At 32.9% G+C, this 26,061-nt stretch overlaps 1 protein-coding gene across 2 annotated transcripts; it reads left to right on the forward strand.

Annotated features, from left to right (window-relative positions):
* LOC115887239 (helicase POLQ-like) lies at positions 1-26,053 on the forward strand. 2 transcript variants are annotated; one of them, XM_030906610.1, is made up of 17 exons: positions 2-405; positions 612-1,607; positions 1,664-1,839; positions 5,892-6,165; positions 8,196-8,401; positions 9,037-9,182; positions 9,747-9,871; positions 9,928-10,040; positions 16,460-16,674; positions 20,113-20,365; positions 20,889-21,009; positions 21,179-21,336; positions 21,390-21,485; positions 23,370-23,468; positions 23,523-23,711; positions 24,296-24,430; positions 25,832-26,053. In XM_030906610.1, the coding sequence occupies exons 1-17, from the start codon at positions 324-326 to the stop codon at positions 25,934-25,936; spliced, it is 3,489 nt and encodes a 1,162-aa protein (XP_030762470.1). In that variant the 5' UTR covers positions 2-323; the 3' UTR covers positions 25,937-26,053. The 2 variants fall into 2 exon arrangements, 1 of the variants encoding a protein (XP_030762470.1); XR_004051037.1 differs by lacking the exons at positions 23,523-23,711; positions 24,296-24,430; positions 25,832-26,053 and adding an exon at positions 23,078-23,192 and having other exon boundaries at positions 1-405.
* Positions 26,054-26,061: the final 8 nt, after the last annotated feature.

The raw sequence follows: 26,061 nt of genomic DNA on the forward strand, positions 1-26,061 counted from the left end.
TTAAATCTGGTTTGTTTTTATTTATTTACATTTAATTGCATTTAATTTAAAACACATTTAAAAGTTTTTCTTTAATATTTGTATCATATTTGTATCTTTGATTTAATATTTGTAGTAATCCTGTGTTCTGTGTTTCTTTCTAAATCAACATTTTGTTCTGTATGGTTCTGTATTTGTAAATTTGAGTTAAAATTGAGTATAGATCTAATAATTTTAGTGTTCATTTTTTTCATTTTTTTACGCCTCAATTGTGTTTTTCTTCAATGACTATTATTACTAACCATCATGATTTAGATAAATTAAAAAAATGTTAATAACTCTACATGAAAGTTATTGGTTACCAAGTTATCAATCCTACACATGAGGAATTCAAAATGTATCCTGTTCAAAAGAATCCTACAAAAGGTAAGGGACAAGCTAATACCTGTGCTAATACCCTTCTAATACTAATCAGTACCTATATCTCTATAACGAAAATTTCCAAAAATAAACATTTCTATAAAAAAAGGAAAATTGAATGTTTTTTTTAATTTCAATTATTACTTTTAGAACATGGCTCAAAATCTGATTTTTGTATACCTATATGTAATGCGTTTGATAAATAATTTTAGGATCTTCATCAGAACAATTATCTTTGGAAAATTATGGTATTGATAATTCATTAGAAAGTATCAATGAAAGTATTATCAATGATCCCATTAAAAGACAAAATAATTTGGATACTTTCTATCCCTGTGAAAAGAGATTAAAATTGGATAGAATCAAATCTCCCTCTAGTCAAAATAGTAATATGTCCAGTGCTGATATTTTTGAAGATACATTAGAAAATTTAAACATATCTGATATTTATAAAAGTAATACTACAGATTCCAATGTCCGATATAGTAACAGAACCAGTGATTCATTAAGCCATCAGCAGACTATATTTCAAGATGGATTTTCTCAAGCATTTAATACACAAGTCATAAATCATATAGACACAGTTATAAGCATTGAAGAGGAGAATATTAACCAAAAGTTAGATATGAAAACAAACAATAACAAACCTAATCAGGTAGATAATTCTAAGCAAAAAACTTTATTAGAAAGTTTACCAAATCAAATTCATAACAGATCATTATTATTTAGTAATAAAAAAGTAACATTAGGCTACAAAAAAGAAGTTGATGATATTTTTGAACAAATAGAACATTACATTAGTACATATGGTACTAATACAGGTGGTGAACATACAATTCCTGACAAAATTTTAGATGATTTTTTTTCAAGTAATCTAAATACAACATTAGATATAAATATTAATGGACCACAGTTTTTTGAAAAGCAAATACATGAAAAGCTTCATGGCAGTTTGATGGCTAGTAGTTCAAGAGATGACAGTTTACTTAATATTGCGGAATCTAGCTTTGGAACTGCCCTCAAACAAACTTTGCTGAAAAATGTTAGTAAAAATATGCAGTCAAACAGGGAGAAGACTCTAGATCTATCTTTAAGTCATAGTTTTTCTGAACCACCTTCAAAATTTTACAAATTAGGGGATTTTTATGACCTACCAGATAAAGTAGCAAATTTAATAAAGCAATATAAAGGAATTGATAAATTATATGGTAGGTAACACATATTTAATTAACAAATACACCAATTTAAAGAGATTTCTTTTCAGATTGGCAGAATGAATGTTTAAATTTAGCAATTCAAAATAGAAACAACTTGATATATACACTACCTACTAGTGGTGGTAAAACCTTAGTAGCCGAAATTCTTATGCTAAGAGAATTATTATGTTTCCAACAAAATGCTATTTTTATTTTGCCATATATAGCAATTGTTCAAGAAAAGGTAAAACAACAATAATATTTTTGAATTCAAGTTCATAAGTAGACATTACCAGCCTGCTACTGGGTAAAATCTGAAATATCATATCATTCATCACTTATCATAATCATTTTGATAATGAACAATTTGAGGAATTTAGTTTTAACAATTGATTTAAACAAATGTTATATAATGTGCACCTTTTTCAACATTGAATACATCCTGCCTTTTTGTATAATACACATCCATAATGAGCCTTTCTTCATTACTTTGGTGAATATATGAGGCGTCAAGTTACAAAACTGGCAATACCACATAGAAGAAATGTGTTGACTCAATTTTTATCTTTTTTTAATACATTTGATTTTCCATTAAGCTGTCTACATCACTGTCACCGCACAGTTTCGATGACCAAATCGGTATAAAATGAGCATTCTTCATTCCATAGCCAATATGCATCATACTGCAACAAAACCCGCCTTATCTGAATTATTTCTGTTTTTTTTTGTTTAAAAATTAAATATTAATTTTGTAATAATAATATTAATTAATAATATAATATTAAAAATTAAATATTAATTTTTATTTCTAGAAAAACGAGATACAAAACAATGGTTCCACTCAATGGACCCGTTTTTTGTAAATTAACGCTTCAAACATGTGCTAAAACAGTTTTTGCTGATTATCTCGAAACAACGTTTGTGGGATAAGACGGGTTTTACAACTTGACGCCTCATATTTATAGCAAGTTTTTTTTTGTTAGTTTGGTGGATCCTATTCGTTAGTACCACCTATATGTTTTTTCAGCAATTGTTATACATAATTCTAGTGAGCTTCAAAAGTTTATTTATCGATCTTCTTTTGGAGAACTTTTGATAATTTGATAAATAATAATATATTTGATAGATTTGATAATGGTCAGTAATCGTTCTGACGGAAACGTACGTTGTGTTAATCAAAAATAAATAAAGACAATGGAAGTACGAAATTCTTTTAGTTTCAGTCTAATCGTGTAATAAAATTATCGTATTAAGTCGCCATTAATATTATTTCTCCTCCCGCGCCTCCGCGTCGCGCCAGGGTACCTATTCTTGACATCGTTCGCAGCTTTGCGTACACGCATCACGTGTATTGTTACACAGGTTGTTAACTGGAGGGTTACTTATGGGGGAACAGAATGGCAAGACTGCCTACATTCCAAATGAGTACTAAGCTAAGCTGCCGACTCGTCCCGTCCTGTCCCGTCGCGTCCTATCTCGACGAGCGGGCCGAGGTTGCCATATTTCAACCATAAAGCTCTTACCGCGAGTAATAAACAAATTAACAACCTGTATAGATTTTTTGGAGATGCGAGCGATATTTGAAGATGCGAGTGGTCAAGAATAGGTACACAGGCGGATGTCCATCACAGGGTTGCCAGGTCTACCGATTTCGTCTGTAAGCTACCGATTTAAACAAAAATCTAGCGATATATTCAACTGCGTCTTTAGTATTTACAATAGAAGCACTTGTAAAAATGTGAAATATTTGGACTAAAAAGAAATGTGACATATTTGGACTAAAAATTAAGCGACCATCGCGTCGTAAACCGTATAATCTGACATTCGTAAATATTATTGTTTATTAAATTTTGTTTAGAAATGATAGGTCATTGTTCTGTCTTGTCGCAAAATTAGACATTCCCAAAAAATTGCCGGCATTTCCGAAGATGATATCTTCAAAAACATTTTGTCTCATTCATCTACTAAAGTTTAACCATAGATTAGGTATCCTATAAGTATACAGATAAAAATCTTGTCCCTAATTCGTGGCACGAAAATTGTTTTTTATGACGATGTGCAAACGAGTAAAATTTGCTGTGCGCAAAAATAAACTCGCGTAAAATAACAATAAACAGCGTAATAGAGAGATATCGCTAAACCGAATAGCGTGCATGGACGTTAATAAGGCCAGGTGTTATTTACTTTATGTGAGGTGGTAATCTCTTCATTTATAGTTATCGGATCGGAGAGAATTCTGTTCGCGTCGCATCCGCTATTTAAACTTAACCTAACTTTGAATTTAAAACTTTGAAATTGTTTTGTTTACTAGGTATTTTAAAACTAAAGGGCTAAAGTGCTTATTTCCAATGCTTTATTGTTCAACGTCTGCCAGTGGGTTTAGGACAACAAGCAACAAATTCTCTTAGATGGGCTAAGTCGTCATCTGCTGTAAACCTAAACCTCTTTATAGGTTCTTTAATATTGGAAGAGGTAGAATCCATATTTTGGGCCATATTTATTTAATTAAAACTAATCCCCGCTACTTAAATATCAAATTACCTAATAAAACTAAAGTAATAATTCAAAACAATTCAAACATAACCTAAAATAAAAGATCTCGCCGGCAGGCCCCGGTTGTCATATACCCGCACATGCCCATTTAAGCAATTTTTAAATGTTATTTAGAAATAGCGCTTGGTGTAATTGATCCGCAAATTACGTCAGGCGGTAACGTTATTAGCGTGTGTTGCGTTAAAAATTGACTCGCGCATATCGTAACCATGATAAGGTACGTGTAAATACTGCATAACGCTATTCGGTTTTCCGATATCTCTCTAATAACTGTACCGGTCAGGCGCTGTGCACAATTTTAGAGGCCATAAGTGGGCGTGCTATGTGCGCAAACTAGTAACCTAACTAGTGCCCGATTCCGAAAATTGCAACCACGAAAAACAATAAAGAAAAAACAAAGTTTATAATCTGTGGTTTAACTCTCATTTTTCCCCAAAAAATAAATAAAGAACACAATCTAGAGTTAAGAAACAAACTAAATACGAACAAATATTTTTGTTCGTAATTCTCGTATTTCTCTCGTTCGTAGCAACTCCCAACTCTCTTTTTATCAATATAAAAAGTGTCCAATGGCACTCGCAATGTGTCCAACGAGGATGCGTTTCAGACAGATAGCCGATAGTTGGGTGCTTATGTTAAGCTCATTTATTATTGACAGATTCGTTCTTCTAGCTGTCCAAGGTATTCTCATTATACGCGTTTGTAGCACCACATTTCAAAAGCGCCTTTCTGATGATTTGATGGTCTGGGATTCCACACCATATAGAAATATTGAGAAGACAATTGTATGCAGTGTGGGTTGTTATTATTCTGCTCTGCCATATTCTTGCAAGGCGCGTTGTGTCAGTTTTTGCTAACTATATTCTGCGTCTAATTTCTATTTTACAATTGCCTTCGTCGTTTAAGTTTGATCTGAGATAAACAAAATCATGAACCACTTAACTCATTAAGCTGAAAAGATCTTTGTATTGTTTTTCTTCTGTCCACGAAAATTAATTTGATTTTTTGGCGATTGTATTTTATATGCGTGTTCAATTCTAGGAATACCAATTTTGTACTTAAACATTATACTTTATTTTGTTTGTATAGTTTGTTATACTTTTGTTTGATTATTTGATGAAATATCGATATTTGTTAATAAAAGGAAGCTGTGAAAAATTATCTAATTATTTAGTTAAAAAGCTTTTGATTTTGATTTATAAATAATATATCATCAAATAGGTAAAAAATGCATTTACTGAAATCTGAAACAAAGCTAAATCTACCTAACATTTTGTCCTCATATATCGAATTAGAATCTGGCAGCCCTGTTCTGTCACTCGTTACTAAGTTTTTTTGTCGAAGTTTTGTCGCCGACGCAAGGCGGATGCTTGTGGCCCCGCCCCCTCTCGCAGAAGCAATCTCCTCCCTCATCGCGTAACTTTTTCTAATCAGTGGAAGAGAAAATCTGTCGTTGTTACACTGCAGGGTAGGCTGCAGCCGTGTCATCTTTCTTTATCGCACTGAAAATCTCCTATGCAAAGTATTCCTTTGCCAGAACGTTATATGGCATATACATATGCAATATATCATACTATAGGAGAACGGAAATATTTTTAATGTTAAAATTGTTAACTATAATATTGACAATTTGATTAAGGTATTGTCTACATTATATGAATTTGAATTTCTGATATAGTGGAAAATGGCAGGTTCCTTTTAGGTGATCTCACTGTAATATAATCAGTAATATAAATATTTTAGGTGTGGGACTTCTCTCCGTTTGGCGTTGCATTGGATTTTTTAGTAGAGGAATATGCATCCAGTAAAGGTGTATATCCACCGCGAAAACGAAGAAGGAAACATTCTGTATATATAGCTACAATTGAAAAGGCTTTAGGATTAGTTAACAGTCTTATAGAAACAAACAGACTGAATGAAATAGGACTTGTAGTCATTGATGAATTACATTTAATAGGAGATCAAGGCAGAGGAGCAGTTTTAGAAACTCTTCTAACAAAATTAATGTTTTTAAACGGTAAAATAAATTATTAATTATATAATTACTATACAGTTTCTTCCAGTTCGTTTTAGAACTATTCCAAACAATAGTTTGGCGATTGCGCAGTACTATTAGCGTGTTTGAAAAATTCAGTGTGATATAATGTAACTTACTGAATTTTTTAAAGTACAGGGTGTCCCATTTTCCTGTGTTTTACAGGGATTCTCGTTTGTGAGTAGATATACAAAGATACGGTTTTCACATCACTGTGTTTGAAAACTTAAGATGCTGCACTCAAATTTGTTCTAGCCCCTTTGGTTTGTGAAATACAGGGCGACTTTGGAAATGTTGGATTTTTCGACCCCTTTATATCTCGGTTATCTTATAACTTATCGAAAAGTTGAAACCTATATCCCACAGAGTTTTTCACGTAGAATTCAGTGGCGTAACTAGATTTTCGCTGGGAACTGTCATTTTTGAAATATGACCCAAACTTAGTTTTTTTTAAATGGGATACCCTCTATATTATTTTTGTTTTCTTTGCCTTGTTATGAGCTTTCTAAAAATATAGTCTAGACTTATTTTCATAAACAAGGTAAAATTGCATATGCATGCATTATTTAAGTTTTTAACATATGGTGTCGGTTTAAATTAGGTAATCAAAACAATGAAATAATTTATTGGACTTCAAATTTTGGATACTGGCTATTCCACGCTAGTTTTTGTGTGCAGTATTATTGCTCAAGTGCATCAAAAATATCAATAACTCTTATTAACAATGTGCTATCAAAAAAGCTGCACAAGTTCATTTTCAGTGCAGTTTATTAAGATCTTCTTCATATAAGAGGAAAGATAAGAAAATTGCCTTTATCAGTCACACGTTTTCTTTTAACCGTTTGTGCCTTCTTAATTTGTCACGACTATAACTGACCAAACCTCTACTCGTTTAGAAATCTAAGATGCAAAATGTTAATTATGTTATATACATATAATCGTTGATTGAAAGAATTGGGAAGATACGCAACTTAATGGGCAAATTCGGGACAAGGCTGATTTGAATTCCCCTTACGTCGCAAGTGCTGTACTGTGGAGCCTCTACCTGTTCTGTGGCCAACGCATAAAACACTTATTTTGTCTAATTCAGCTAGCGAAGGCATATCGAAGATGGTGCGAAACTGAGAGTGACAGTGTTGCCATATTAAAATGTGTAATATCTGTAATATGTCTGACGAAAATATCTTTGAATGAATAATCCGCGTTTATGTATTGAAAATGTATTTGTGTTAAACATAGAATAAACAACAAAAATAAAAATTATTTTTAAGGCAATGGCCTAGCTACGTTGAAATACCGGTTCCCATTAGAACACCGAAGTTAAGCGACGTAACGGCGATGGTCGGGTGACCGGTTCGAAACTCTGTATCGTGCTGTTGTCCAAGGGAAAAGTGTAAAATCTATTTATACACACTGCTCATTCACGCCGCGTCGGTTCGAGGCCGGATGAGATCGGATATCTCGTGAGTAAGAGTTAATTTAGACACTTCCTAAGTCGGTAGGCCACTGACCGCTAGGCCGAGGACCGCGGTTCGGATTCCACGTAAACAAAGTAGGCCCCGTCCAGATTAGCCCTGGCAACAAAAAGAAGACGTTAACTGAAATCTTTACTTTACTTTTTACTTTTATAGCAGGTACTGAATATTTCGTATGATCGAAAAAAGTCGTTTAGTTGGCTATGGAAATGACGACTATTGATATTTACCATAATATTTTACATATGAAATAACAGGGATCTTCATTTCCAAGACAACTCTGGCGCCGATAATTGTTTGTCGACTAAAAGTAGAACTACGGTACAGTATTTTTTATCTGCTGCCCTGTAAATATCTATCAGCGCGCAGCGGCGCGGGGCTAAACTAAATCTCGGACAGGTTAACTAGCGGACACGTCAGCTACATCTCGGACAAGTGTGTGCCACGAAATCGCTCATAAGGTTGCACATCAAGCATTATTTATTTAATCAACGATATAATTACTAGATTTTAACGGTTTAATTTTAACATTTTTAGCAAACATTCAAATCATTGGTATGAGCGCCACTATCGGAAATATTAAAGATATTTGTGATTTTTTAAAAGCGAAAGTATACGCTAAAGATTTTAGGCCCGTTGATCTTATGGAATATGTTAAATGTGGAACGGAAATGGCTAAAATCAACTGGAATTGTAAAAACGAGGAAGATCTCTTCACCAATATAAAGAATGTTGATTATAATGTAAAGAAAATTACTGTTATCATCAATGGCTAAAGAATACAAGGACAAATAACACCCGAGACCACATTGTTACCGTGGTTCCAAACAGTGCCGTAGCCACATATTTTTCTTAATTTAGCTGCTTGAAGAGATACGTATTTGTATTTTTGATAAATGTTTTGACTACGCCTATGGTGTATGCAGTGCTATCGTACTAATTAATTACAAAAAAACGTATTAAAATGTTAACAAAAAGTACAAAACTAGTATCGACGTATAGGGCATATCAAGTACATATATCAGAAAAATAATTATTAAATTCAATAAGAAAATGCTAAAAAGGTGGAGTGGACTGTTTATTTATCTATAAAACGTAACTCCAGGCTCTTTCTTATCGTTGCAACTTTTACACTTAAAAGCTGCAACGGATGCAGCTACAACCAAACCATCACGATTATAATAAAAAATTTAATTTTTTATACAAAGTTCACTACACACAACACTGTTAACGAGCTGGTGACTCATCCGTAGGCTCCAAAATGATGGCGTCTAATAGCACAAATTCTGCTCCAGCCCGTATATGGGCGTTACGCGTCCTTGTATTCATTAGTCACTGGTTGTCATTAATATTTATACTTCATATAATTTTTTTATAGTATTCAGAGTCGTTCAAACAGCTGGATCCTGATATGCTATGTGGTTTAGCTTTAGAAATTATTCCAAAGGATTCTTGTCTGATATTTTGCGCTTCAAAAAAGAACTGCGAGAATGTGGTTAATCTTTTATGTAAATTAGCTAGACCGTATGTATTTTTTTAGGTTTAGTACTCTATTAAACGCTTTGAATAAAATGATTAAAGAAGTATAATACTTATCCATGTATTCATACATGATAGACGTAATCGACATCATACGTGCCTGACCTTGACAGTTCTGTTTGACGGTTCAATTGAAACATTTGAATTTGTAATAAACCAATCATTTATGAATACATTTTTCTTGTATTTTGTTTATTATTCCAAAATTAATTTTGTCAAAAATAAAACTAATATACGTCAATTTGGCTTCAGTAGCGTATCTGATACTTGTTAAATAATTATTGTAATCTATTTTTATTAGAAATATATATTTTTGTAACAATTTTAATAACCACTAACATTTATTGACCACGTAAAATAAAACAACTATTGAATCGTGTTTGAGTCTACTCTGCATTATATTTTTACACGTTTAAATAAAATTAGAACGGCACTGATAAACCGGAATTTAAGTCTTCTATATTAGATCCCCATCGCGCTCAACTTATGTTTTTTGATATGCTTCTTCCTTAATTTTTTTATTCAAAGATTAAACTCGTAGTTTTTTAGAGACTTAAAAAATCACAGAAAAGTGGAAAAAGATCAACTTTTACAAGCCTTGAAATCAGAAGCCGGCGAACTTTGTGATATATTAAAACTGTCTGTTCCATTTGGTTTTGCTTATCATCATTCCGGTATTTTAAAAAAATGAGTTAACGAATGTGGTTATTAAATTTGTATTTATTTTTAGGGTTGACCGGTGATGAGAGAAGACTCTTAGAAGACGCGTTTAGATCTGGAACGATATGTGTCATTTGTTGTACTTCTACGTTAGCAGCAGGTGTCAATTTACCAGCGAGAAGGGTAATACATTAAAATGTGTCAAAATAATATGCGCGTTACATTTATACAGGGGTCCTAAATCCGTGAAAATAGTCAAGTCCTAAATAAGTGAAAATATTTTCAGGATTAGTAGATGTTGCTAAAAATTTATTTTCTCTTTGCCGTTTTTCAAATAAATCTAAACTAGCCGATATATTTTACTTTGAATATTTAAATAAAAAAATTGTGTGTTCACTATGTGTGCACTTCTTACTTCCGTCTGTCTGTCTGTCCGTCTGAGGACTCCATTCGGATACCTCTATCCACATGCCAAGTTTGGTTCCAATTAGTGATGTGTCGGTATTTGGGTAACGCGATTCTGTTTTTTGTAACGCGAAAACTTTGTTTTTTCTTTATTGTTTTTCGTGGTTCCAATTTTCGGAATCGGGCACTAGTTAGGTTACTAGTTTGCGCACATAGCACGCCCACTTATGGCCTCTAAGATTGTGCACAGCGCCTGACCGGCACAGTTATTAGAGAGATATCGGAAAACCGAATAGCGCCATGCAGTATTTACGCGTACTTTATCATGGTTACGATATGCGCGAGTCAATTTTTAACGCAACACCCGCTAATAACGTTACCGCCTGACGTAATTTGCGGATCATTTACACCAAGCGCTATTTCTAAATAACGTTTAAAAATTGCTTAAATGGGCATGCACGGGTACTTGACAAACGGGGCCGGCCGGCGAGATCTTTTATTTTAGGTTATGTTTGAATTGTTTTGAATTATTACTTTAGTTTTATTAGGTAATTTGATATTTAAGTAGCTGGGATTAGTTTTAATTAAATAAATATTTATAATTTGCAAATAAATTATTTATAATTGCTCTTGAAGTTAGCTGGAACCGTAGTAACCGCATAGCGACGTGTGTAGCTCCAGCCGTCGCGATTTCGTCTGTCGCCTAGAGTAGTAACTGGCACTGGTATGTATGTAACGTCGCGCGTGTTCGCTCCAGCCGCCGCGCTCCTAGAGCCGTAGTTCCGCCTGTCGCGAACGGACTGGTAACTGCTGTAACTGATTATCGACGCTCGACCTCGGCGGCGCGGCGACATAACTTCGCTCCAGCCGTCGCGTCGCGCTCCTAGAGCCGTAGTTTCGTCTGTCGCGAACAGAAGTAACTGGTCCCTGCTGTATCTGGCTATCGACGCTCGACCTCGGCGGCGACGTACTTCCTTCCAGCAGTCGCTGGAGCGCTTCTAGGATTCCGGTTTTACCTGTCGCGATTTGGTTGCTTACTACTGGCGTTGGTGCTCCCGTCGCTACGTTACTTTCGAAATAGCGATTTTTGGTATGTACTAGGCATGGTATAAAATAGCGTTGTTTGAAAGATGAAACGCAAAAGCAAATAAAATAAAATAAAAATATTTTATTTGCTTTCATACATTTATATAATTTTTATTGTTTATATCTATTTTTAAAGTTAGGTTAGGTCAATAAAAAAAAATTACAGTGGTTTGGACTTTGTTCTTGATCTTAACATTAAATATATTATATTGCAATACACATAAATACGAGCCGTTGATTTTATTTAAACGAAAATTAATGGAAAATAAAAATGAGATAGATTGCCTATACACAATTATAAACTCGATATTTGAAAAATGAGTGGCGGAGTTACATTAATCTACGAATATAGATAAGTTAGATATATTTTTAGCGAGGATCGCTACACTTTGGAAGTCGGAACCTCGGTTACAAAATCGCGGTATTATTCTGGAACGGTCGCTATTGTAACGCGACTCATGTGGAACCGGTGTTCCCATCACTAGTTCCAATCGACCCATTATTAATTAGAGGCATTTAGAGACATCAACTGTTGACGTTTATTACGTCAAACGTAACTTGACACCTTGGTCCAATCTATCGACATACCAAATTTCATTTAAATCGGACGATTCATTGATGATGGGGTTTCGTAGTGCACGAAACGTCAAAATATCATGGAAATATCTACATTCCGAGTATCAGCCCCCTAGCTCACATAGGGCCCAAGGTACGACGTTTCAAAGACCCATTAATGGGACGATTTTTTCGCCATTGATGATGGGGTTTCATAGTACACCCAACTTCATCAAAATATCATGAAAATATGGCGCTCTGTTCATGATTTTTCGAGCCGCATCTACATTCCGAGATTCAACACCCTAGCTCACATAGGGCCCGAGTTACGACACTCCAAAGACCCATCTCAACTTCCTCATTGATTTACCACTTTTCTTTATCGCTAGCTCGTGTGTCAAGGCCGTGTCGTGTTACGGTCTTGAATTTTTCGCTTCAAAAATATTTTACCACTGATTTTTTCAATTTTTTCCTTCATCTAAATTTATATAAATAAATAAATCTACTACTACCCATTTTGCCATATCAAGGTAATAAAAAAAAATATCAAAAAAAATTTTAAAAAAATGATTAACGTGTTCTTGGGGTTGAAATATAACACCTAAAAAATATTTGCACTTATTTAAGACACCCTGTATTAGAGTTGAAATAAAATCCTAGGAACAGTGATTTTGGAACAGTCCATAACAGTCATCATATTCCGAAAATTACTGTTTCGGTTCCATGTAACAACGTAACCGGCAGCAATTTAGAAATTATTTCTGTTACGTTCAGCTTATGGTACGGTTCACTGTATGTTATGAAAGTAACAGGCGGAACGGCCGGAACAGATATTTGGAACTGTTCCAAGTTCAGCCATTGGGGATCAAAAAAGGAGCCTGCTAGGAAAAAAGTCCGGAAGTTTTGAAACTTTGCAGGTTTATAGGTTTTGGGGTCCCTAACTAAAATCCATAAAATGCACATTTCCAGACTTGCCGCCGGCGCACAGTGGTCTAAATGTAAATATTACGGGGACATTAGGTGATAAGTTTGTCTTCACCGAAGATTGATAGTATGTATAATTTTATAAATAGAATAAAGTCCCATCTTACTTGTATATCAGAGTTTTGTATTTGGTAGATCGGAATGCGATAAAATTGCGGACAAAGTAAACAAAAATATAAATGCTCATTTATATAGAATTTGTTCTCGAGTATCTTGAAGTTCGTTTTGGTAGTTGTGTTGAGATTAGAATATCATGGTTTGTTTTTTAATTCAGACATGTCTGCTCATTTGTTAGGTAAGTTTAGTTACTTATTTCGAAACACGAATTTTGATATAATTAGTTGTCAAAGAAGTATTTACAACTTTATTAAAGTTTAAAGAATGGAAGGCTCAGAAAAAAAAACGACTCTTTTCTTCACCGTCAAACAATTGTCACCGTCAAAACAACAACAAATTTATTTTAAAGCTAGTATATCTGCCTATCGTGTAACAATATATAGCTGCTGATAGGTGCAGTCTTGTGAAATTTTTATTTTTTTCCTATTATGTACAGTTTCGGGCATGAGTCGAAAACACTTATTTGAGCTTTTGAATGAAAATGGCTGGATGGAAAGTGCCATTTCTTTAGTTGTGAGAAAAAAGATGGCCGAAAAAATATCATGGTTTTCAACTCAAATTGCTTTACGTTGGAAAAGGTGCTATCGAAATAAGAAAGACTTTTTAAAGAAACATGTAATTTGGCTTAACGAATATGTTTATAAATCTAAGTCCCAAAGCACCTTTCAGTAACATGCAAAAACGCCTTCGCAAAAGAACTCAAAATAATTTAGTGATGTTAGTACTAAGAGAAGTCGAACACAAGAATTGGTTTCTCAATATAGTCCTGCTGAACTTGCGTTTGCTACTCAGACTGGATATACAAAAAAATGAAAGAGAAATGTTGCTTTTGCCATCAAAAAAGCTACGATTTCTAGTCCAGAAGAGTTGGCAAAAATAAAAAATTTAGAAAGGTCAAACAACGAGATGCCACCATTTTCTCCAGAGGAAGCCTTGATAAAGAAAGCATTTTGTAGATCAGTAAATACATTCAGTTAAAATACCCAAGTAACACAATATCATTGTCAACATTGTTTTAAGTTGTAATATTCACTTGTAAATCCAACAAATAAAATGACAAAATACCATCTTGTTAATATCCTGACGCAATAAAACAAAATAATATTAGGTACTGTAAATGGTATAGAGCGTCAAAAATAAAAATGGCTGTAACTTTTGATACACATAGTATAAACCATTCACCCCTATATCAAAATGCTGGAAAAAGTACCAGGAATTGAAATCTTAAAAAATATATAGGGTGTTTTATTTAAAAAGTTTGGTCTGTAGCACTTTTCTGACACACCCCGTATAATTAAAAATATTTTAACAAGAAGCAATTTGTTATTACTTATAACTTTTGTATTAGCATTATTTTGAAATTCTTAATAGCAAACGAGATACTGGACTTTATCGCACTAATTGAACACCCTGTATATAAAATAGGAAGGTAAAAATGTAAAAAATCTTTTTGATGAATGTAATTTTACATAAAAACATTATAAATAACAATTATTTCCTTTATTTCAAAAACAAAATCGAGTGTCCCCGTAATTTTTCCATTTACGGTGGTCGTGCGGCGCCGCCATCGTGCCAAGATGGCGCCCAAAATCGGTATTTTGTAAATATCTCGAAAACGCGTTTTTCGCAAAAATTTGAAGAGAGCAAAATTAAAGAGAATAAAATTTCCTATAAAAAGGTTATATGAAAATGTTCGCTAAAGTCAACCGTTTAGGTACAAAATCCCTGGAAATTTTACAATTTTGCGTAAAGTATGATATACATACTATAGTCGATTTTCCGAAATCAAATGTCGATTAGTATTCACTAAAACTAGTTTTAGTTTAGTTTCTTCAATTTTGTCATGAAACAGCGGCGTATCATTAATTCGCTCATTAATTTATGAATAATTAATTGTCGTGCTGGACAGCATTCATTGCGAACTTACCACCAGGTTCAGCATTGGTCTGGTTGTACCAAAGATGCCGAAGAATGGGGTTGTAAGAAAACAAAAACAGGTATTACTCCAGTCACAACGTTGACAGATCCAGCTCCAGCTCCAAAATCCCTAGTGGCATTTTTATCCTGTAAATGCAAAACCAACAACTGTGGTAAAGCCTGCGGATGCAGAAAAGCAGGATTAAAATGTTCAATAATTTGTGCATACTGCAATGGGAAATCCTGTGACAATATCACTGAAGTGTCACTCGACGAATCCGATGAAGAGGAGTTGGACTTGCCTGTAGATATCCCTCTGGCGGCTGAAGATGAAGAGTTGGACGTATTGAGAGACCACCCTGATGAGCCCAGCACAGCAGACACGATCGACTTTGACATCAATGAGCCAGGTCCGTCGGGCTTGTGCAGATAAGTTAAAGTTTTTAATTTACCTAGTGGAGTAGACATCCGGGGAGACCACGTTAAAATAAACGCGCCATGTACTTTACCTCTTGGGTGGTGTGGAAACAAGTACACATTTTCAATAATTAAAATTAATTATTCATAAATTAATGAGCGAATTAATGATACGCCACTGTTTCATGACAAAATTGAAGAAACTAAACTAAAACTAGTTTTAGTGAACCCTAATCGACATTTGATTTCGGAAAATCGACTATACATAATATATCATATTTTACGCAAAATTGTAAGATTTCCAGGGATTTTGTGCCTAAACGGTTGACTTTAGCGAAAATTTTAATAAAACCTTTTTTATAGAAAATTTTATTCTCTTTAATTTTGCTCTACTCAAATTTTCGCGAAAAACACATAGTTTTCAAGATATTCACAAAATACCGATTTTGGGCGCCATCTTCGCAAGATGGCGGCGCCGGCGGCAAGTCTGGAAATGTGCATTTTATGGATTTTAGTTAGGGACCCCAAAACCTATAAACCTGCAAAGTTGCAAAACTTCCGGACTTTTTTCCAAGCAAAAATCCCCAATGACTGAACTATATAGCTTATATCGCTGGAAAGCTTTAAAAATAACGCATTTAAGAAGTAATAGGTGTAAGTAAGTAATGGCCAACTATGGTTTCCATTTAAAAAACATATGTTTGTGTCATATGGAATAACTTTTATGTCAAAAATGACAGGCTTTAGAAGAAAACGGAGGACAGAATCTCATTAAGGATGTGATTATCTACAATTTTTATCTGAAAACTTTTCGTTAAAATAGATTTTAATGGAATTAGGGAGCATTTTTAAAATAGCCGAAATTTGTTTTTTTGGAAATATCTAGTAAGCCATAAACTTTCAAAAATCTGAGGCACATATTTATGACCCCACGAAACTGCAATCCTTTTCCCATTTAACCGACTCTCTAGCTTCAGTAGTTTCCGAGATACTCATAGAGAACATCCTAGAAAACTCACCCTGTATAGTATAGATAGTTATCAAACAGAAGATGAAGATATTTTTATATCTGCATCTTGGTTGCTGCTGGTGTATTTTAACTGGTATTTTTCTTTTATTAGGTAATTATTAGATCCCCTTATGTAGGCAGGGAATTTATTACTCTGTCAAAGTACAAACAAATGGCAGGCAGAGCTGGTCGAGCGGGGTTGGGAGAAACAGGCGAAAGCATTATAATAGCACAAACATCTGATATGCCAAAGGTCAAAAAACTTCTGTTGAGTCCAATGAATCAAGCAATATCAAGCTTACATGAATTAGATGGCAGGGGTTTAAGGTATGCCTTTTCATTTGAAAGTTTATTTAAACCTTTTAGTACTCAGATTTTAAAGGCTCTAACAAAAAGGATTTTTTATAACAGGTGACAGCGAAATCGTTGCACAAACCCCCATTTGATTGATTTTTAACAAAAAGTTTAAAACTTACTTTCCAAATATAATTAATACTGACTTTCAAATAAAATTTGGATTTTTTGTTGCATGAATGTTGCCATATACAGTGTAACAGATACATTATATGGAACTTTTTTAATTTATTGACTTAGGTGAAATATGACTGTAGTAAAGATTGTAATCAGAAATATGTTGGGCAAACTAGAAGATCAATATTAACTAGATTTAAAGAACATTTAGCTCAGATAAGATATGGTAGACCGGATAAATCTTGCGTTGCCGAACATATTGTTGATAATGAACATTGTATAGATCTTAATAATTTAAAATTAATTAAACAAGTCTCAAATTACAGACAATTAGATGCATATGAAAGCATCAGAATTAATAAATGTAAAGATAGTATGAACAGAGTCAACGGTCCAATTCCTTCAAGTTCTTTGTTCCTACTACTCTAGTGGCGGAAATTTAACTGTTACGCTCAGTTGGCTCTGACTCGGTTTGGCTAGATTTTGCCACGCCCACTCGGTGCCCACTGAGCGAGTATATAAACGCTCAACTTGTAGATTGTACTTTAGTTTATAATCATCTGCTGATGATGCTAACATTGTTAGCGAAACGCGCGTCCAGTGTAAAAGTAAAAGTGTTTTGGTGTATTGTGGTGATTTAATGTTTTTATTTTGCTGTGTAACACCAAAGGTTCCAACCCTCAACTGTAATCAACAAGGTTTATGGTCAAGAATACTCTTACTATAATGTTTAAATTAAATTTTCATTCAGTACTCTTGGTAGTCATAAAGTACTTTTTGATAATATTGTACACAAAAAAGTTTTACAGCCTATTTTTTATACTGTATACTGTTAGTTATACACCTAAAGTTTTTTTTATATCTATTAGGATGTATTTCAGGAAAATATTTTAACTTCTACAGGGTGGCTCAAAAAAGTGTGAGTAAGTTGGGATGATTTTTTTTAAATGGAACTAACCCTGTATATTATTGCATTTTTGGCTTCCTTTCTGATCACTTTACATAATCCTAAGATATTTAATATGTTTTGATAGTTTGAGAAATATTAATAAATAAATAAAAAATATAAATTATATTAATAAAAAGGATTTCGGACTTCCATTGTCTTCATTTATTTTGATTAACACAAAGTGTAAACTAAACTAATTCCTAAAACTACTGAGCTTTTATTTCACCCGCATTCACGCAATTATTTTTCACGCATTCACCCGTAAAAAAGTTGGGTGCAGTCAACCGTGAGGTCGACCACATAGAATGCCTGCATTGGAGCGTTTTATCAGTGGTTGCCATATCGTAGGTATTTCGGTACTAGGGTTGCTAAAAAAGCAATAAAAATGGCTTATAAATTTTTTTCCAATGAGATTCCCTGTGGATAACCAGGGCTTCTGACCACTTTATATTATGCTGTTTTGACCAATCATGGTCCGCAATACCTGACTTTATTGTTTCACCATTTTGTACACGTTTTTTGTGCTTGCTGAGTCGTACATTTAGAGGACGTTTAGTCTCTCCAATATACGACCCACCGCATTCACAAGGACTCATCGCATTTACCTGGTAGATACACTATTTCCCTTGTTTTGATGACTCTGGTCTTGTTTCTGTTAGGGTACTTCTTAGAGTCAATCCAGATTTGAAGACAGTTTTAATGTTATACTTTTTGACTATTCGCCTGATATTTTCTGACGTTCCTTTTACATATGGAACAATGAAACATTTATAAATGGAAGACAGATGTTTCTAGATGTCCTTGTTAGTAGAAATGGGGGATATACAGGTTGTTAATTTGTTTATTACTCGCGGCAAGAGCTTTATGGTTGAAATATGGCAACCTCGGCCCGACTTGTGAGACGACGCGACGGGACGAGGCATCTTAGCTTAGTACTCATTTGGAATGTAGGCAGTGTTGCCATTCTGTTCCCCAATAAGTTAAGTAACCGTCCAGTTAACAATCTGTATAAGACTTCTGTATACAGAAAACCCACACACACGAGGCAATATTTAAGTTTTCAGTCAAACCACTCTGAAGGAACTAAGAAAGGAATAATTAAAACTTTATGTCATCGAGCAAACACCATATGCACTGACCAAGCATTGCTAAAAATTAGATTAAATACCATTGAAACGGATTTGGTTCAGAATTGTTACTCTGAGAAGTCCGTAGTCAAAATTATATCAAATTGTAAAACTGACTCATTGGTTCATCGACCTGAGGAGGATGCTCTCTCTCTCTTGACTATTTCATATGTAAAAGGAACGTCAGAAAAGATCAGGCGAATAGCCAAAAAGTATAAAATTAAAACTGTTTTAAAATCTGGATCGACTCTAAGAAGTGTCCTAACAAAAACAAGACCAGAGTCATCGAAACAAGAGAAAGAGTGTATCTACCAGGTGAATGCGGTGAGTCGTATATTGGGTAGACTAAACGTCCTCTAAATGTACGACTCAGCGAGCAAAAAAAAACGTGTTCAAAATGGTGAAACAATGAAGTCAGGTATTGCGGACCATATTTGGTCAAAACAGCATAATATAACCGACCTTACGGTTGACTGCACCCAACATTTTCACGTGTGAATCCCTGACCGCAGTATAAAAGCTCAGTAGTTTTAGGAATTACATAGTTTAGTTCACACTTGATAACGGTCAGTGATCTTTCTGACCGAAACGTTGTGTTAATCAAAATAAACAAAGACAATGGAAGTCCGAAATCCTTTTATTTTCAATACGAATCATTGTCCACCACATTCAAAAATAATTTCTTTGTTACATGGAGAATTAAAAAATGAACATTTTTTTGTATATAAAGTATTTTAGAATTTTAATATACATATAAGATAAATGCGGAAGTTATCATACTTTGCATCACCTTTTGTCTACTTTTTATAACTAAATTTATTTTTCTTTAAAAACTATTAACAAACTCAATAAATTTAACTGAATATATGAGCGCTAGGTAAATATTTAACTAACAAACGAACTACTATCAGTTATTTTTGCTTCTACAACGAGAATCGGATGCTATTGATTAAAAAATACAAAATTTTATTTCATCTAGATGACTGAAAATTGGTACACAAAAATGTAAAATTTGACAGATACCTGGAGACAACAGGCAACATTTTCTTAAATCGTTTTTAATAACCTAAGTCAATAAATAAAAAAAAAGTTCCACATGATGCTTATGAACTTTATCTGCGGCACTGTTACAGTGTGAAGTCAGAATCTTTTCATATTACCCTCGAATAGTAAAAATCACTTGGAGGCTTATGGATAATTAGGAATCGCAATTTTTAGGCATTTGCTCTTGAGTTGCATAAGTTTGGGAATAGCAAACACAAGATCACAATTACAAAATGTATCCAACTCCACTCTGATGGCCGTACAGATCGAAAAATTAAACGTCAACATTAAAAAACTAACCGATAACGTTATAAAAAGTCTATTTAAATTAGGCGCTTTAGAGGAAAGTTGTTCAAAAGGAAAAGAAACAGATCTAGGGCTTAACATCTCCGTCAAACTGGATACGTCATCGGTTGGATTAAGCAGTGTTAGTATCTAGTCCTATTTCATAAAATAAATTGTTAGCACCATAATATGTAAAAAATATTAAAATTTTGTTTTTATAATTTTTCCAATAAATGTTGCTTTCAATATATTTTTCTTGACTTATACGATTATTATGAACGTATATTTTAGCTATTTAAATATTTTTGACTTATAATTACTAAAAAAATCAATATCAAGAGCAGATTCGAAAATAACTTATTTTTTATTTTTAAACAAAACTTTTATGGTTTAAAACAGTTTTTATCGTTTTAAACGCGATTTTACGTCCAAAGTTTATAAGAAGATCCTAAAACATTTGTTTTAAACTACATAGTGTAGATATAGATGGCATTCAGAACAAAGTAGATTAGAAAACAGCAAAAAAAAATCGGCCTTCCAAACCACGTGGTTTTAAAATAGCGGCTGGGGGCGATTTCATATATTCGGTTATGTTGATGTTTTATTATTATTTCTAATTTGTTAAATTTATAAGAACGATTAGAAAAAGGATAATAATTTTTTAGAGTCCCTTTAACACACCCTTAACAGATGTTGCCAGCAATCCTACTAAACCTAAAAGATCTGTTGTCTTAACCAGCAATACAAAATTGGTCGTCAGCAATTTGGGTTGTGCAGCAATAAAAGGTAAGCTCTTTTCTTTTGGCCGCACAAAAAATTGAAAGTAATCAAACTGATAGTATGAATAAAATAGTACTATCATAAATTAAAAAAATATTTCTATTGAAAAATTTTTTATCTAGAACTTTGTAAGAAAATTACACAATAATAACTGATACAAGATAAACTCTTTTAGGTGGTTTAGAACTATCTAGGGCTCACCAGCTTTATGATGATCTTTATAAGGCCCAAAAGAGTTTGGTTTTATTGAATTGTTTACATTTACTATACCTGGTAACACCATATGAGACTTCAGACCAAGTGAGACCTAATATACAAATTTATCATGAAGTGGTAATTTTAACTAAATATATAATAATACAAGATACCAAATCTGATAATTTTAGCTTACACAGTTAGATGAAAAAGAACAGCAAACTTCTAGAATATTGGGATTTGATGAAGGTGTTATATTAAAAATGACAACTGGACAGGTGCCAAAGGTATATTAAATATATTAAAACTGAACAGAATGTCTACTTCTCACATCGAAACTGCGTGGTCTGTATTTTAGTGCAGGCGACAGAGATAGAGATGGGTTGTTATTTAACTATCTGTTATTTTACAACAGTTATTTGGAAATAACATAACGCAACCGTTGCTACTTCTAAAAAATAACAGATATAAAATAACGACACGTAGAGATCGACCGCTCGTGAAACGAAGTCGGCGCTCTGCATCGCCATGAAATCATATGCGACTCTAAGCAATTCCAAAAAACAACTAGTATGAAAAATCCGTTATTTCGCCAACCATCTATAACGGGCGACGCGACGCGCCGACAGTCGAGATACTACGGAGTGGGGAATGCGCCACGGCGAACGTTGCTGCATCGGTCGATGGGCTTGCAACAGCTTAAAAATAACAGTATATAAAATAAGCAACTTTTTTTTAAACAGTTGCAACTGTTGCGGGCATAACGCCTGACGGGCGAGATAACCGCAGTGGGAAAGTAACGCTGCTGCATCGGCCGATTGTCGTTGTTGGGCCTGCAACAGGTTGGAGAATAACGTATAGAAAATAAGCAGTTGTTTAGATACATTGTTGTTTAACCTGGTATGAGCATAACGGGCGGCGGTCGAGATGCGGCAGTACGAGAAGCCGAGTTGGAAAATAATAGCTTTTTCGCCTGTGTGGGTCGATCGCGGTGTACCGTGGCGTTAGAATTCAATTATTTCATTTTTAATACATATATTTTTTGCGTAAAACAGTTTGAAAGTGGTTTTATTTTGTCGGATTTCTGGGTATTTTTGGCATTAATAATGCATGGTAAATAAAAATAATTATTAATTATAAATGAATTAAAGAAAATTGTCTTGATTAAGCTTGTGTCATTTGAATCGTTTTGAGCAAGTTTATTTTACTATTTTGCTTACTGCAAATTTATTTTTATATATGTATTTACATTTTAAAGTTTTTGTTTTGCAAGTTTCAGTCGAGGTTTCAGAACTTAGTTATTATGTTTCAGTTACTTAGATATTTTTATTAATATTTTTAAATATGTACTTTCATTGTTTTTGCTACGTTTAAAAAAAAACTTTTCAAATACAATTTTACTTGCCTGTCACCAATAATGATATCAAGAAATTGTGAATGATGATTAGAAAATTAGTTATTAAATGAATTAGAACTTTGGTGATTAGAAATATATATATATATATATATATATTAAGTGCTTTTCAACTACTTAAATAAATAAAGACTGTCTAAGCTTATTATTTTTTTTTAATTAGTAATATTGAGTTTTTTTAATAATTATTTTTTTAATTATTAATAATATAATAAACATATTCTAAAAATTAAAACAGAGTTTAATTTGCTTATATACAATATATATTTGCCGACAATACCGCATAGGTAAAATGTATCAACCCAACTTTTATTTCTTTTTAATACATTTCATTTTACATTAAGCTGTCTACATCACTATCTTACGCGTTAAAATCCAGACCATGCAGTTTTGATGACCAGATCGGTACAGTTTCACAATACCTAATGTTCCTGTAATTCAAGTTCTGACACAATCTCTTTTCAGATTTATATACTTTGCTTAAAATCAGTTATAAAATAAACAAAAATACAAATTTACACAAAAAGCGCAACAAACTCAAAAGTCATTTTTTGGTATTATAATTCGAAAAGATAAACAAGTATGTAAATAACCAATTTCTTATTTGTTAATTCAGATTTTCTCACCAAAAAAAATCATGAATATTGCATTTTCGTTATTTCTCCAAAATGTCATTGCACTCATTACTACTATTAAATTTCAGATTCATATATATATAATTCAATTATTTTTATTTACTAATTTTATTAACTTCCAGCAAATACCAGAAAGAGTCCTCAATAGGTTTTATGTGACGCTTATTCTTTATGATTTATGGAAAGAATCCCCCGTTTTCAAAGTGTCTAACAAATTTCAAGTAAGCTATATTATACAATAGACTTTTGTTCCATGAAAACGCCTTTATTTTTAGATCCATCGAGGAATCGTACAGAATTTGATGACGACATCCGCTACTTTCGCCTCAAACGTAGTTAATTTTTGTGATCAGTTAGAAGAATTTTGGTCATTTTCTTATTTGCTAAAAGGGTTGAGTCAAAGGTTGTCTCATTGCTGCGTTAAAGAATTATTACCTCTTATGGATTTACCATCGGTAAAACAGGTATGTTTAAAATTTTCTATATAGGTTTATAATATTATATTATAATACAGTACAACCTTTTTAATCAGACGTTAAGGGCGGATTAGACGCTCAGATAATTGTGAAAAATTGTTTTTAATTTTTAACTGAGCGCAGAGCTGTAGGCTCGCAGAAAACTTGAGGCTCTTCTGATTTAAATCATTTTAATGACTTTAGTCATTTGATTTTAAGTAATTTTTCGAAAAATGACTTAAGATTGTAAAAATGACTTGACTTGACTTTACTTTTGAATAAGCTGACTTTCAAAATGATTTGTGATTTAAATCTTTATTCCGAAATAGAAATAGATTTAAGTCTTTTTAGGAAAGACTTAAGACAGATTTTATATATTTTTACCAGATACATTTTTAACAGCAGCATTTCTATTTAAACTGTTAGACGGCAGCCGTGCAGCAGATAAAAAAACAATACTAAAAATAATTATTTCAATTTTGAATTTATTAACTTCTTTAATACTCAATCAAACAGTTATTACTAAAAACATAAAATATTTCAAAACCACTTATAGCAAGATGGTACTCTAGTATATTTCCTTTAACTTTTAGACTAGAGCTAAACAACTGTACAATGCCGGTTATAGAAACCTCCAGAGCATCGCAAAATCTACTATAGATGAGTTAGTCCAGAATATAGAATTCCTTTCAAGGGGAGTCGCTGCTCAGTTAATAGCAGCTTCTAAGGTAACATGTTTAATTGGTATATTATTTAAAATAAATCTTAAACCAATATCTATTGGATTATCGTGAAGGGATTTTTATTTTTTTGTTTTTTTGAGGGGTGTCATAAAGAAATTCTCTGTAATAGTAATGTAGTCGTTGGACTACTTATGGAGTGCGTTAATACATTTTTTAGAATTCCCTGCGGGTAACAATCACTTTGTAATTTTAATAATTATAGGAGAACATACAGAATTCACAGGGTGAGTCTTAAATAAGTGCAAATATTTTTAGGGGTAGTATATTTCGACCCCCGAAACACGATTATGAGGTTTTTTCGCAAATTTTTTGAGTGTTTAGTTAAAAAACATAATTTCTTGATAATATGGCCACACAGGTAATAGATTAAATTTACACGAAAGAAAACCCAAAAAAGATACAGCAGTTCTTAAAATTTAAGCAAAAAATCATTTTTTTTTTGGAAATTTTCAAAGTAAAATGACTCTGTTTTTGGGACCTATTTGAAAATCGATAATGAGAAAATATGTTTCTTTTATCAAAATCTACCAGCCCTGAAAATATTTGCACTTATTTAAGACTCACCCTGTATATTTAGATTTTAAGTTTTCGTCTTAATGCCGATATTTCTATAAGCATTTTATACTGGCCTAGTTATCCCAAATGTGTAATTTGCGTTCTAACCTGTAAGGTAATGATCTATGGTAATGATAGAGGTATACTAATAGAAGTCAAACGTTAAAACAATTAAAAGAGAGGAAAAATGCGTTCGTACGTTTTCTCTGTGTGGTATTGAATTTTGCATCAAGAATTTAAAACCGCTCAAGTACGCGTTTTGAAAACTACCGTATGATAAAAACAAAACGGCGTCCAGTTGGCTTGGAAATAACGATCTATGACACTCCCCATATAATTTTACATATAAAATGACAGCGATCTTCATTTCATAGCCATCGCTGACGCCGTTATTGTATCAATACAACTTTTAAATGGCATTAAACGTCCTACACAATTGTATTAGCAAGAGAAAAAAAGTCATACCAAGAATCGGAACTAAGTTGATATAAAAAAAATCTTATTTTTATGCGAAGTTTATAAGATCTAAGTTTTTATGTGAGGAATCTCTCCACGAGAGTTTGAAACACCCCGTGTAGAACAAGAAATAATATAAAGAGATCCATTTGTTGCGTATTTTTTGACTATATGTAAAAATACAGCATAGTTTGAATCATCACTTGAATGGCCGGTATAACAAAGCATGAAGAGAAATGTTTATTAATAGTTTAAAATAAAACCTTATTATTTTATTATAATCTTATAATAATAAAAATTTGACAACCGAAATTTTATCAAAAATTCTATAGCTTTACTGTTAACCTGGAAACTGATTGATCCTTATTAATATAGATGCTCTTGCTAGAAAAAGTAGAAAATCTACGGGAAGAAGCCGAAGATGTCTTATATGGTGACGAAAATCCTCTTAATGCATTAGATCTTCCTAATATTCCATGATAGGTATTGTTAAATTATTCTTTTTTTAACGTTTTTGCAATTAAGTTTATTATTTGTTATTTAGAAAACTTTTTAATTTATATAATTTAATGTATGCGAATTTTTTTTATATTAATATTTTTATA

The sequence above is a fragment of the Sitophilus oryzae genome, unplaced genomic scaffold (genome assembly GCF_002938485.1).
Source record: "Sitophilus oryzae breed Bouriz unplaced genomic scaffold, Soryzae_2.0 scaffold_557_pilon_pilon, whole genome shotgun sequence".
In the NCBI taxonomy this organism is placed as follows: domain Eukaryota; kingdom Metazoa; phylum Arthropoda; class Insecta; order Coleoptera; family Curculionidae; genus Sitophilus; species Sitophilus oryzae.

What these genes read in the sequence shown, in the direction of transcription:
- LOC115887239 (XM_030906610.1), top strand. Translation starts at nt 324, where the DNA reads ATGAAAGTTATTGGTTACCAAGTTATCAATCCTACACATGAGGAATTC. An exon ending in CATCGGTTGGATTAAGCAGT is followed by an intron (nt 20,366 to 20,888) that starts GTTAGTATCTAG and finishes ATAATTTTTTAG; the next exon opens with AGTCCCTTTAACACACCCTT. An exon ending in ATTTACCATCGGTAAAACAG is followed by an intron (nt 23,712 to 24,295) that starts GTATGTTTAAAA and finishes TTTAACTTTTAG; the next exon opens with ACTAGAGCTAAACAACTGTA.